Here is a 12,928-nt window from a genome sequence, read left to right as displayed (position 1 = left end):
CCACCTGAAAGGGCCTTGTGTGAAATGTTAAATGTTAATAATGATAATCCCATTTTACTTAAACAGGAGCTCGTAACATTACCCATAGCTCATGAATCCCAGTTCTGATGGCTGGTTCCCATCACCCAGTGTCCAGCACCCTGCAGTCAGTATGGGTCCCTCAAGTGCAATTCTACAACAGCCTGCAGCTTATCCAGGTCCCCCAATCATAAGTCACCCGAACCTGTGTGGGTCCCTCATCAGCGTAGCCCCTCGCTGGTCTGCTGCTGTGGTCACCTTCCTTTTAGGATCCCAAGTTCTTTGCTGCTTTGCTTCCATGGACACCATCTTGTAGGTTAATCTCCTATGCTTCTCACATTCAACAGGGGTTGTTCTCCCCATTTCTTGTGACCTGAACCAGTCCATTGCTCCCTCAGATGTTCCTTGATCTAATACATTTATTGAAGCTTCTACAGAGAAGACCAATACACAATGTTTACTTAATATCACAGCCATTGTCTTATTCCCCATTATAATTTCACTTGTGTATCTGGAAGGAATCTGCATCTACTTTTGGTACCCCATTTTCCTTTTTTTTGCCATAGTTGTAGAAAGTTAGTTTATTTGCAAATCACATCTTCTTTCCCTACCAATTCTTTGGTCACATTTCTAAAGCTCTTCCGATTATCAGATTTACTAATAGAGGCAAAATTAAAAGACTACTCAGTTAATCTAATACTTGAAATACAAGATGCAATGACCAATAAACATTGGAAATTATTGCATTTGTCAGTCCTGTGATACTGAGCTCACATCCTGCTCTATTTCTCATGAAAAGTCTACAAGGTGTTGACTCATTAGGTGTAGTCAAGGACGAGATGCACAAACTTAGGACAACAGTAGATTATTGAGATCAAGTAGGAAATTGAACCCAAGGTCAAAGAATGAGCCGTAACAATGAATAATGCAGCTGATTTAAGGTTCCACTTGGGTTTCTGTTCATTTTATGTTCTTATTTCATGTGAAAACAACTCATAAATAGACAATGCTCTCAGCAGCATGGCAGCTCAGAATAAATGCCAATGACAGTAATGATATTCCCACCTCAGGGAGCATAGCTTCCAATGAGTAACGACGTTGTTTATGTCAATGTAAATTTCATAAAAGTGCCTGCACCCTAATTAGCCAATGGAATGCAAACAAAATAGGGCGACATTACATATTTCAGATATAACAGCAGTTATGCAAAGCATCATTATTCTTTAATAATAGCAATACCACAGCACCTACTCAGCAAAATCAAAGAGCAATAAACATCATCTTACCAATATCACACAAAACTATTGAAAATTAAAAATGTAATATTAATATGATATTCTCGTACAGCTCACCGTATTGTTGTTCCCTGCAGCATGTCAATCTTCTTATTTAGCTCTGCAATTATACTGTGAAGTTCAGTGATGCGTTCTTCATAGCGTAGTGTTGTCCTTTCCTGAGAATCTTCATGCTCCCTCAACAGATGAGATTGTTCACACTGAAAAGACAATTACCATGTAGAAAAAAAATGTATTAAGGCTGCTCTTTACTAATATGCTAAATAAAAAAAACCTTTAAGGCCAACTTTCAGATTGATTAATTGAATCATAGCTACTTCAACCCACAAATTCAGTGTTCATTGTTCATTGGGGGATCAGAGGTGGAGAGGATGAGCAAATTTAAGTTCTTGGGAGTCACTATCTCGGAGGATCTTTCCTGGACCCAATACACCAATGGTAATGTGAAGAAAGCACATCAGCACCTCTACCTCTTGAGGAGTTTGTGGAGGTTTGGTATGACACCAGAAACCCTGGCAAATTTCTAGAGGTGTGGTGGAAAGTGTGCTGACCGGCTGCATCATGGTCTAGCATGGGGACACTAATACCACTGCGCATAAAGCCCTGCAAAATGTAGTGGGCACAGCCCAGGACAGCACAGGCAAAACCCTCCACAGTATTGAGTACATTTACAGGGAACGCTGCCGTCAGAGAGCAGCAGCAATCATCAAAGACCCACGCTACCCAGCACATGTTTTGTTCTCACTGCTGCCATCAGGAAAGAGGTATAGGTGCCACAAGACTCAAATCATGTGGTTCAGAAACAGCTGCTACCCCTCCACAATCAGACTCTTTAACAACAAACTCAATCAGAAGCCCTTTTTTCACTGGCATCCCAGTTAATTGGCTGTGTAGAGTCTTGAGATAGGAAGCTACTTGTGCTGTTTCCACAGGGCAACCTTTAACCAGGACACTGACTACTTTTCCACTAACACAATTCATCCCCGAGGATCAGAAAGTCTACCTTTGAATGGAATGGAATGGATGGAAGATGTCCTTTTTTCACTGATTTGATCAGCATGTCGGCATCAGCTGATGCCGAGGATATGAGTAGAGATAGAGGCTGACAATCGCCGGTGCGATTTGACGTCATTTGACACCCATGTGCTGATTGATTTCCTTTTCCACTGGACCCTTAACTGGTTAATTTTCTTTTAATTCCTGGGTCAAGGTGCCTGTGGAAAAGGGGCTATAATCTCATTTAAGGACTCTTACTTGTGCACTTTATTGATTTTCTTTTGTTCTCTCTGTATTGCAGCTTTCATTCGTTATCTGTTTACAGTTCTTTGTTGACATGTTTATGCTGCATACAGGATTTTTTTTGTACTACCAATTAGTGGCAATTGTGCGGTGTTAAACATCTTTATAATAAGTGAATTATTGGCAAGTGAAGAAAAGCCTATAAAATGCTAACCTTCAATAAACAATAAAACATTTAGTTGAAAAGACAGTTGGTTTCTGAAAAAAATTATCAGCAAGTATAGAAGAAAATGAAGTTTGCAAATTCTGCATAGATAGCAGAGACAATTGAAGAAAACTACCAGTAACAAACTATCATACTCTTGAACCTTCCCTTAGAACACTAATCATGCACCGTCACTTTTTTTACACTAGGAGTACTGTGAATATTAACTCTCATGTGTATTTGTCTCTTTTGATTGATAAGTTTACTATTATAGTTTTTCTTTACAAGTACCTGCTTAGCTGCATCCAAGAAAGACCTTTGGGTGTGTGTACATAATTCATTGTCATAGATGTTATACAATGCCCATGTCAATAAGCAAGATACATTTGGCAAAGAAAGTTTCAATAAAGCTTTGTCTGTAATGTTATGGGGTAAAAATTGCCAATAACATGAAAGGTTGCAGTACACATAACCTATACCTGTGAACAACACTGCACATGGAATGTAAAATGAGCAATGCCTGTCGCTCAGCATAATTGATGCTTTTAATATTACTGAAAGCAAGAAGCCTAATAAAATGAATATCAAGCATAAAACCAGACTATAGTGTTGATAAATGAAGTAAATTCTACCAATAGGAAGTCATCTGAACACTAAATCTGTGCAAAGGTATTCCACAGAACCAATGATTATTTTTTATTCAAGCCTGAGGTGGCATTTAAATGCCCATCCCAAAGTGCTCTTCAGAAGGTTATGGAGAGCTGTTTTCTTGAACTGCTGCATTCTTTGAGATGCAAGTATACTTTTCAGGATTTTGACCCAGTAAAAGTAAAAGAACAGCAGTACATTTCAAAATCAGGATGATATGTGGCTTAAGGGGAAACTTTCAGGCAGTGCCATTTCCATTCATTTGCTGTTCTTCGAGATGGCAATGATTGTGGGTTGGTCAACTGCCTCTGCCTCAGTGGACAGTTAGATACTGTCACAGTTCATTATGATATATTGTGTATATTTTGCTGGTACAAAATGCTGCTCCTATGGTGAGTGAATTAATTATTGTGAATGGGGTGCCTATCAAGTGGGATTCTATGTCCTGTATAGCTTCAAGGTTCTTGTGTTGTTAAAATTCTATTTATCCAGGAAAATGGAGAGTATTCCGTCATATTCCTGACATGATCCTTGTGGATAGTAGTATGCTCTGGAGAGTTTGAAAGAGAGTTACTCAATGTAGGATTACTAGCCACAGGCTTGCTCTTGTTGCCACATGATGCACATGGCTACTCTGATATAGTTTCTGGTCAATGTAACCTCTAGTATTTTGACAGGGGTGGGGGGTGTGGAATTTAGTAATAGTAATACTATTAAATATCCAGGCCTGGATATTTGCTACATAATACCAGGCAATAACAGGAGGATAAGTGTATCAGGATAAAGTCCATCAATCTCACCCTCAGCTCCCTAATTTTTGTAAATGACCTCCAGTGTATGGAGGAAATTATTGGGAATATGGGAAAATAGATTACAAAGAAAATAAGGGGGTGAGAATGAGATTCCTTTCTGAACAAGTATAGACTAAATGGGCTGAAATGGTTTCCTATATCATGTGTATATGGAAATTATGAAATCACAAAAGTACAATATAATGCAACTCATTTTACTTTGAATCTTCATCTATTTTCTCTGCATATTTCCATCAGTTATTAAGTATTCACAAATGTCTAACACATGGTATCTTACACTGCTTCCTTTGAATGTATAAGTCAGGTGTCATTTCCCACCAATATTATCTTATGCAGGACCCAAAATAAACTACTATGCACCATTATGTCCAGTTTCATGAGATACCCTTCATGACAAGAGAAAAGCATTTGAAATTAAAAATGTGCAAATTATTCCATGATGAAATACGATTTCTGTGAAATTCTATAATTAGCTATGTTCATCTCAAAATCATTTATCATTAATCTTTGCATCTATGCAAACAACTATATAATGTTTATACTGTTGTCTGTATAAATTACTGAATAATATGTGCTGTTTTTAATGACCAATATTACAGTATACAACCAATAACATTGCTCTGAGCTTACCTGGGATTTAGCCAGCTTCTTTTCTAACAAGTCTCTCTCCCGTTCTGTATGCTGGAGTCTTTTATTGAGATCAACTATATCAGTCTTTAATGATGCCAGAGCTGCCAAGTGTAGCTGGTGAAAGATTTTAATTTTAATTTAATTTAGAGACACAGCACAGTGACAGGCCCTTCTGGCCCACAAGCCTGCGCCGCCCAAGTACACCACGTGACCAATAAACAAACCTACTAATCCATGTTTTTGGAATGTGATTGGAAACCCGAAAGAAACCCATGTGAACACAGGAAAAATGTACAGTCCCCTTCCAGACAGCAACAGATTTTAACCTGGTCCGCTGGTCCTACTGCAACATTGCTATAACCACTACATTAACCATGCATCCTTAAATAAGCCAACTTTTGACAAGGAGTAAATGTTTCTCTTTTACCAGCTGAGATGCTGGGAATCTGACAAGAACAGAAATTGCAGTAAACACTTAACAGACCAGGCAAGGTGTATAAAAAGAGAAAGAGTTAACAGGAACATGAACGGTTTCTTTGTCCACATTTGGTGCTGGACCTGCTAAATGTTTCCAGCATCTTCTAGTTTAATTTCAGCAATAACAAGAACTTCATTTAAAGGGAACAGAATTCTGTTCAAAATGGCTTTTACTGTCAAATCTGCAAATCAGAGAATTCTATTTGCTGGCAAATGGATTGTTCCCTTTAACATCCTTTCTTGTAAAGGCTTTATACTGTTTGTAATATCAAATTTTTAAAAATACTTTTTCATTTTTCAATTGTTCATGGCTCACAATCAATAACAAACATGGATCTACAGATGTTACAGGCTTCACTTAACATATGAATGATTAATATTTTGTCAAATGGTGGATTCAAGAGTCAGAGCAGTGGAGAAACAGCCCTTTATTCTACCATATCCATGATGATCTTCATATACCTATCCACAATAATTCCATGGACCTGTAGTTTAATTTCTTGGAATTTAGGCACTCATCTTGATACTTTTCAAATGTTATGAATCGCTGCCTTCTCTGCCATCCTTTCAGGCAGCATGTTCGAGAATACAGCCCAGCAATGAGTGAAAAAATTCTTTGCTCTGAATTTCATGCCTTGTATCTTCAGCAATCTTAGCCAACAAAATTTGACTTTGGCTGACTCCACTTGCTCTAAACTCACTCATGCATAACTGGATTTTGTCAGAGAATGAAAGAAAAATTCTATTTTTAATTGACTAAATAAACAGTTTTAATACCAAGGCACATTTATAATTTCATAGTTCACGTTGTGAAATGAAAGAGCTTTACTTTTTTATATTTGCACTAATTTCTCTCAGATGCCCTTCAAAGCTGCTGAGGTATTCTCCTTTAACTACTGAAGGTGTTGTCCTGATAGCATTGTCTGGATGCTTCATTTTTTTTTAAATCACCATGGAACATGATTAATAAAGCTGGTGTAGCCACTGAAAACTTAGTGGTGGCTGATGAACGAGAAATAACGACACACACAGTTGCAGGTAACTCATTTACTCGAGTCAACGCATGTATTCTTTTATTCTTTTAAAACACTGAACCATGTGCGCCACGTCATGACGGTATAATGTTCGACGCTGGTTCACTAGACTTCTGGGAGTTGTAGTCTATCTACAGCACCGCAAGACATCTGCCCCCGCCCAAGAACTGGCGCTTGGTATTTATTTTGGGAGGTCGACCCCTACATCAGACTGTTGGCTGTTGAATTGGAGCAGTTTTCCCCTCGTATGGCACCTTCAAGGGCTGTCCATGTATTTCTCTACATACGAACATGTCTTCCAGTTCATGTGGTACAAAAGAAGCACGTAATGATGGTGGTACAGGGAATAAATTGCCTACAGTATCCCTTTGACTTTTCAGCAGCTCTTTCGGATCTTCATCTTTACTGGATCCGTGTGGAACGAATTTCTATGGGACCACCAAAGGTGCCCTATTTACAAGCTCCACAGACGAAGTGTGAAGATCTTCTTTTGGAGTTGTCCTAATGCCAAGCAACACCCATGGTAATTCGTCTGCTAAGTTGGGTTCGCCCATTAAGGCTGATTTAAGGTAATGATGGAATCGTTCAACCATCCCGTTGGACTGCGGGTGATAAACGCTTGTATGATGAAACATAGAGCTGAGCAGCTGAGATAAGGCCATCCATAATGAAGATGAAAATTGAGGTCCTCTGTCAGAAATGATGTGCACTTGTAGGCCAAAGCAAGCCACCCAGGAATAAAGGAATGCTCGTGCACAAGAGTCCGTAGAAGCTTCTGACATGGGGACTCCCTCAGGCCATCTTATAAATCTATCAATCACTTGAAGAGATAGCAGTAGCCTCATGAAACTGGAATTGAACCCATAATGTCCACATAGACATGGTCGAAAAAGTGAGTTATCAGTAGGAAGTGTCATAGCGGTGCTATGTTGATGTATTTTGAGTTTTTGACAAGCTACACAAGACCTAGCTATTTGTGTGATATCTTCCTTCAGACCGTGCCAAACAAATCTGTCTGAAATCAGATGAACGGTCAATCTGATGGATGAATGGGAAAGACCATGGACAGAATCAAAAATGCAATGTCTCCACAAAGCTCAAACCACTGGTCGTGAATGTCCTGTTGACATGTTGCAAAAGAGCGGCTTGCCATCGGCATCGATTTGCACACCCTTCCATTGCAGGTTGATTATCGATGTGCGATGCGACTCCATCTCACTGTCTTGCGATTGGACGGCAGCGAGAGCCACGTGGTCAATACCATGGTCCACAGCTGATACCTCGAGCGCAACTGAGCGGGAAAGTGCATCAGCCACTACACTGCCTTTTCCAGAAATATGCATTATTCTGGTAGAGAATTCTAAAATGAAGGACAACTACCGCTGTTGTCGAGCTGACCAGGGTTCCGACACCTTTGAAAACATGAAGGTCAGGGGTTTATAGTCTGTGAACATGGTGAAGTGTCTGCCTTCCAAAAAGTAACAAGTGACAGATGGACAAATATATGTTAGGAGCTCTTTATTAAAGGTGCTGTATTTTTTCTCGGCCTCACGGAGGTGGCAGTTAAAGAATGCCAATGGCTTCCATTGTCCGTCAACATACTGCTGCAGAGTGCCTCCTATGGCAACATCAGATGCATATTTTGAAAGGGCAGAGGCTGCATTTAGGACTGAATAATTGAGCATGGTTGCTTGAGCTAATAGTTTCTTTATCTTTATGAAAGCGTTTTGACTTTCATCTGTCCGCTGAATAGATGTGGCATCACCAGACAGCAGATTGAACAGAGGCTTCATAACGTGAGCTGCTGCTGGAAGGAATCGACGATAAAAATTAACCATCCCCTAGAGCTCTTGCAGGCCTTTGACAGTGGTTGGTCTGGGATATTCAGTAATGGGATTGATCTTGGAAGGCAGCGGAACCACACCCTTGTCGGTGATTGTATGCCCCAGGAATTCTTTGGACTGTTGTCTGAAAACAAATTTATCTGGATTGTTGTCAGTCGAAATTCTCGCAGACGTTTAAAGAATATGCACACATGTTCCATGTGCTCTTCTTTAGTTTTGCTGGCAACTAACATGCCGTCGAGATAAATGAAGACGTTGGCCATGCCATACCCTACTGCGTCCATAACCCATTGAAAGGTCTGAGCTGCATTTTTTAACCTAAAAGGCATACATAAAAATTCTTGCTGTTTTTGGGATGTTGTCTGATTCCACTGGCACTGATAAGGTGATGATACTGAGTCACATCCACCTCAATCTTCATGAGGTAAAATTGTGCCTCAGCCTGTCGAAACCACAACCCCATCCAGAAGGGCGGAAGCTTAACAGCAACAGCTGCAGAATCCATATGGTCCAAAAGCTCGTTTTGAACCCATTAGGTCACAAATTGTAGCCACTGAAAACACAATAGTGGCTGATGAACGCAAAATAATGACACACACAGTTGCAGTTAAATCAGAACTCGTTTACTTAAGTCACACAAATATTCTTTTAAAACACTGAACCACGCGGACCACATCATGACGTTATGACATCCCGTACCGGTTCGCTAGACTTCTAGGAGTTCTAGTCTATCTATAGTTGTGCTACACTGCAACAACACATTAACCTACCTGTACTGAAATATCTAACATTCAGAGCATATTGACAAGTAGAACTATCAATATAAACACTGATTGTCCAAAAATATTGATGTAACTGCCAATTTTTTTTGAGTAATGCTGTTTGGTTTTGGACAGAAAGTGTCTTGAATATGAATCACCTACACAGTTACACATAGAGCCAGGACAGAATATAGTATGTTAGAATTTTGAGATATTTGACCCACTACTAATAATTTTATTTTCATAGTGTAATTTGCATTGTCAACTTCTACCAGTAACAGTAAGCCCGCCCTCTGCAGGACATTATGATGCCCATGTCATGATGTCATCCTTCCATATATATAAACCCTGTGTATCAGTAGCCATGTTAGTAATATAAGTATAGGATGAGAAAGCACCACGTCTTAATTGTGTGAGTGCATACACAACAGTGGCAAAGAAGAATTAAACTAACCCTACACATGCTCCATGTATCAACCGTGAGAAGGAAAACAACAGAAGAAAGGTAGAAAACAACTACCTAACAAACCCAAAAAGTTTCGGCCCAAAGATCAAGGCGAAAGTGCGCCAAGGTGGTGGAGGGAAAGTGTAGGGAATTCAAAGAAGTAGAAGAGAGTTGGGATAACTATGTAGAACAGTTTAACCGCTACTGTGTAGCCCACAATATTGTGAAAGGTCCAGTAAACCGCAGCCGTGCCCTCTTTCTCAGTATAATGGGCAGCACCACATTCGACCTCCTTAAGACCTTCCTGGCTGCGGAGGATCCAGGGACAAAGACATTCAATGAATTATGCACAGTTCTAAGGAATAATTTAAGCCCCAAACCAGCAGTTATGGCAGAAAGGCAACAATTCTATGAAAGAAGACAAGGACCAGGAGAAACAGTAAGTGAATACCTGGCATCGTTGTGGAAACTGGGGGTGCACTGTTATTTCTGAGCAGTTTCTAAATCAGGCACTGTACGACAGATTAGTGATGGAGCTGGCAAATCGCCAAGTAAGACAAAAATTATTAGGAATGGATCAAGATGTTACGTTACAAATTGCATACAAAACTGCCTGCAGCTCTGAAATGGTCGATAAAAACTTGGATGTGGATCAACCAGAGCTACTGGATAGGAGGTCTTCCCGCCAACTTGTGGGAAATACAACCACCAACCAGAAAACTGTTTCATCAAAAAAACATTGCAAACAGGACATATCAAAGCTAAATATCTGCTTCTAATACACAAGTGGCCTGCAAATAAGCAGGCAGCTAAAGTCAAAACAATTGCAGAAAGAGGGAGGGGCAACCTAGCAACGATGATGATATCAGCCCAACGGCTGACCTTCAAGCTCCTGAAATTTCAGCTCCTGAGATGTTACACATCCGAGGATTAATGGAGGAAACATAGCAATCTTTATACAGCTAAAAATAAACGGACACTCCCTGAAGATGGAGTTAAACAAAGGGGCAGAAGTGTCCCTAATGCAGTTACATATAAATGAACGCTTGCTACCACGCCTCATGGTAAAAACAACTGAAATAACTCCAAGATCTGTTACAGAAGACAGAATCAAAGTGTTTGGAAAATGTATGGTCCAAGTACAATACAAACAACAGCAACCAAAAACACTCTCTCTCTATCGTAGATACTCAGGGTCTAGCATTTTTCAGAAGAAAATGGCGACAATACAGTCCCCTAGACTGGCTGGAAATCAATTCAATACTAAAAGTAATCCACACGGACACCTCCCAGCCAGAACTTAACCAAATCTTCAACAACCACACAGTGGTTTTCCAACAAGAATTGGTTCAACCAATTAAAAAATAATCCAGAACCAAAATTCTTCAAAGACAGAAGTCCTATTTGTTATGAAAGGGGAAATTAAATTAAACAGAAGGCATATTATAACCAATACAATACAGCGATTGGGCAGCATCCATCGTACCCATATGAAAAGCAATCTGTGAGATTCACATTTGCAGCGATTACAAAGTCACCATCAATCCATCACTCAAAATACCCAAACACCCAATGCCCAAGGCAGAAGAATTGTTCCAAGCACTAAACAGAGGGCAAAAATTCACAAAACTAGATTTGTACCAAGGATATCAAGAGAGAGAATTGGACAAAAAAAAAATATCAGGGGAATATGTGACAATCAATACCCATCTGGGATTATTCACCTTTACACACGTCTTACAGAATTTCAACAGCACCTGCGATTTTCTAAGCAACAATGGACAAATTACTACATGGACTCTCAGTTGGGTGTTACCTAAATGATACAACCACCAAGCAAAAAACTGGAACAGAGTAATTCTTGAAAGTATTGGCTACTCTGAGGACAGCCCTAAAAAGGGAAGCAATGCTGGGCTTTTACAGCATTCGTAAAACTCAGGGACTTCAACAGCAAAGCACTTAGTGGATTACAGAGAGAAGAGTAGCAGAAGAGGTGACAGAACAGAAATTCTCTGATCCACGATCATCTTGGAGGATCATCCATAAATTTGGCAGAAATGTTCAAAGCCAATCTTGGCTCAGTACCACATTGGTGGATAGGTCCACCTCATGCCTATCAGCATTTGTAACTTACTTGGGTATAATTTGATATTTCCTGTTTATCATGGGTCACTGGTATCTATTTCTCCCTCCTTCTCACATTGCTGTGAAAATATAATCATTAACCACTTAACTGGAAATTCCAAAATCCAAATTAACTTTTTTTATTATTATTATTTTTATTATTATTATTATTATTATTATTTTGAACAAATAACTAAGAACTTTATTATTATTTTTATTATTATTATTATTATTTTGAACAAATAACTAAGAACTTTGAAAGAAGTATTTAAATGTTTACTAGTAAGGGAAAAAAATCACTAAACAAAATGTACTTTTAAAATTTATCAAGCACCAATTAGAAGTCACTAATCTGTCTTTTCTCTATATACTGTATTCTTGCAGCCAATTTATTTTAAAAACCTCCAGTACTATAGCTCTTCTCAAATAATTAAAACTGCCAGTTTATTTTATCAACACATTTTATTAAATGATACTTGTGCATCTTGGCACATTATCTCTCAAGAGTTTACAAACTAAATTCAGACAAAAATTCGTCAAAAAGTCAGGTCAAGACCAAGAATCTGGGAAAAGTTGAAACAGTCAAAGTTAAGGTATGACAAATCCCTAAAGATAATTCATTAGTAAATAGTGTTGAATCGCTATAGCATGTGCAATTTTGAATTCATGAAAAAGTCAAACTCTTTAAATTTCAATTATAGAATTACAACAAAATCATTTACATAAAGAACTGAGCAGTGTGTGTAAATCAGGTAGCCAAGTTTAACAACCATTCTGTTAAATATTGGCAATAGCACACAGGCTTTGGTAAGGAAATACATCTTTCACACTGCATTGATTACAAGCATAACTGGCAATTATATATACCAAATTATGAACCACAAATTTAAAAGATCAAACTTAGTTCCAATGAAATGTTAGTCATGAATGAAACTAACTACTTTAGAAAATGTATACTTCTTTAACAAAAATGTTCAAGAAAAAATTGAAATTTGATTTGTTAAATAAAATTGAAGCATTCTCCAAAAGATTAGAAACATGTATCCATGAAGTGTGGAATTTAAAGTCATGCAACATGGAACAGGCCCTTCGGTCTAACTTGTTCATTAGACTTAGGAGTAGAATTGGGCCATTCAGCCCATTAAGTTTGCTCCATCATTCAAATCATGGCTGATGTACTTTTCCTTTCAACCCCATTATCCTGCCTTGTCCCCTTACTTGTCAAACACCTATCAACCTCTGCTTTAAATATACTCAAAGATGATCAACACAAGCGTGCCTCAAAGATGCGTGCTTGGCCCACTGCTCTACTCATTCTATGCCCATGACTGTGTGGCTAGGCAAAATTCAAATACTATCTACAAATTTGGCGGTGACATGACGATTCTCAGCAGAA

General features: G+C 38.8%; 1 protein-coding gene and 1 long non-coding RNA gene across 7 annotated transcripts in view; one reads left to right on the top strand and one right to left on the bottom strand.

Moving 5' to 3' along the window:
* mcc (MCC regulator of WNT signaling pathway) overlaps positions 1 to 12,928 on the bottom strand; it is a 218,455-nt gene that overhangs the window by 104,941 nt on the left and 100,586 nt on the right. For 5 of the 6 annotated variants that reach the window (XM_069930960.1, XM_069930976.1, XM_069930968.1 and 2 more), the window contains 2 exons: positions 4,848 to 4,961; positions 1,371 to 1,513 (listed from right to left, as the gene is read on the bottom strand). In XM_069930960.1, the coding sequence (XP_069787061.1) occupies positions 1,371 to 1,513; positions 4,848 to 4,961 (257 nt within the window). The remainder of the gene's footprint in view (positions 1 to 1,370; positions 1,514 to 4,847; positions 4,962 to 12,928) is intronic. The other variant, XM_069930981.1, reaches the window with a different exon arrangement.
* Positions 1 to 12,928, top strand: part of LOC138760425 (uncharacterized) — a 177,394-nt gene that overhangs the window by 109,956 nt on the left and 54,510 nt on the right. The window lies entirely within an intron of this gene.

Source organism: Narcine bancroftii, chromosome 1 (genome assembly GCF_036971445.1).
Source record: "Narcine bancroftii isolate sNarBan1 chromosome 1, sNarBan1.hap1, whole genome shotgun sequence".
Classification (NCBI taxonomy): Eukaryota; Metazoa; Chordata; class Chondrichthyes; order Torpediniformes; family Narcinidae; genus Narcine; species Narcine bancroftii.
This window is presented reverse-complemented; position numbering and strand designations above follow the sequence as displayed.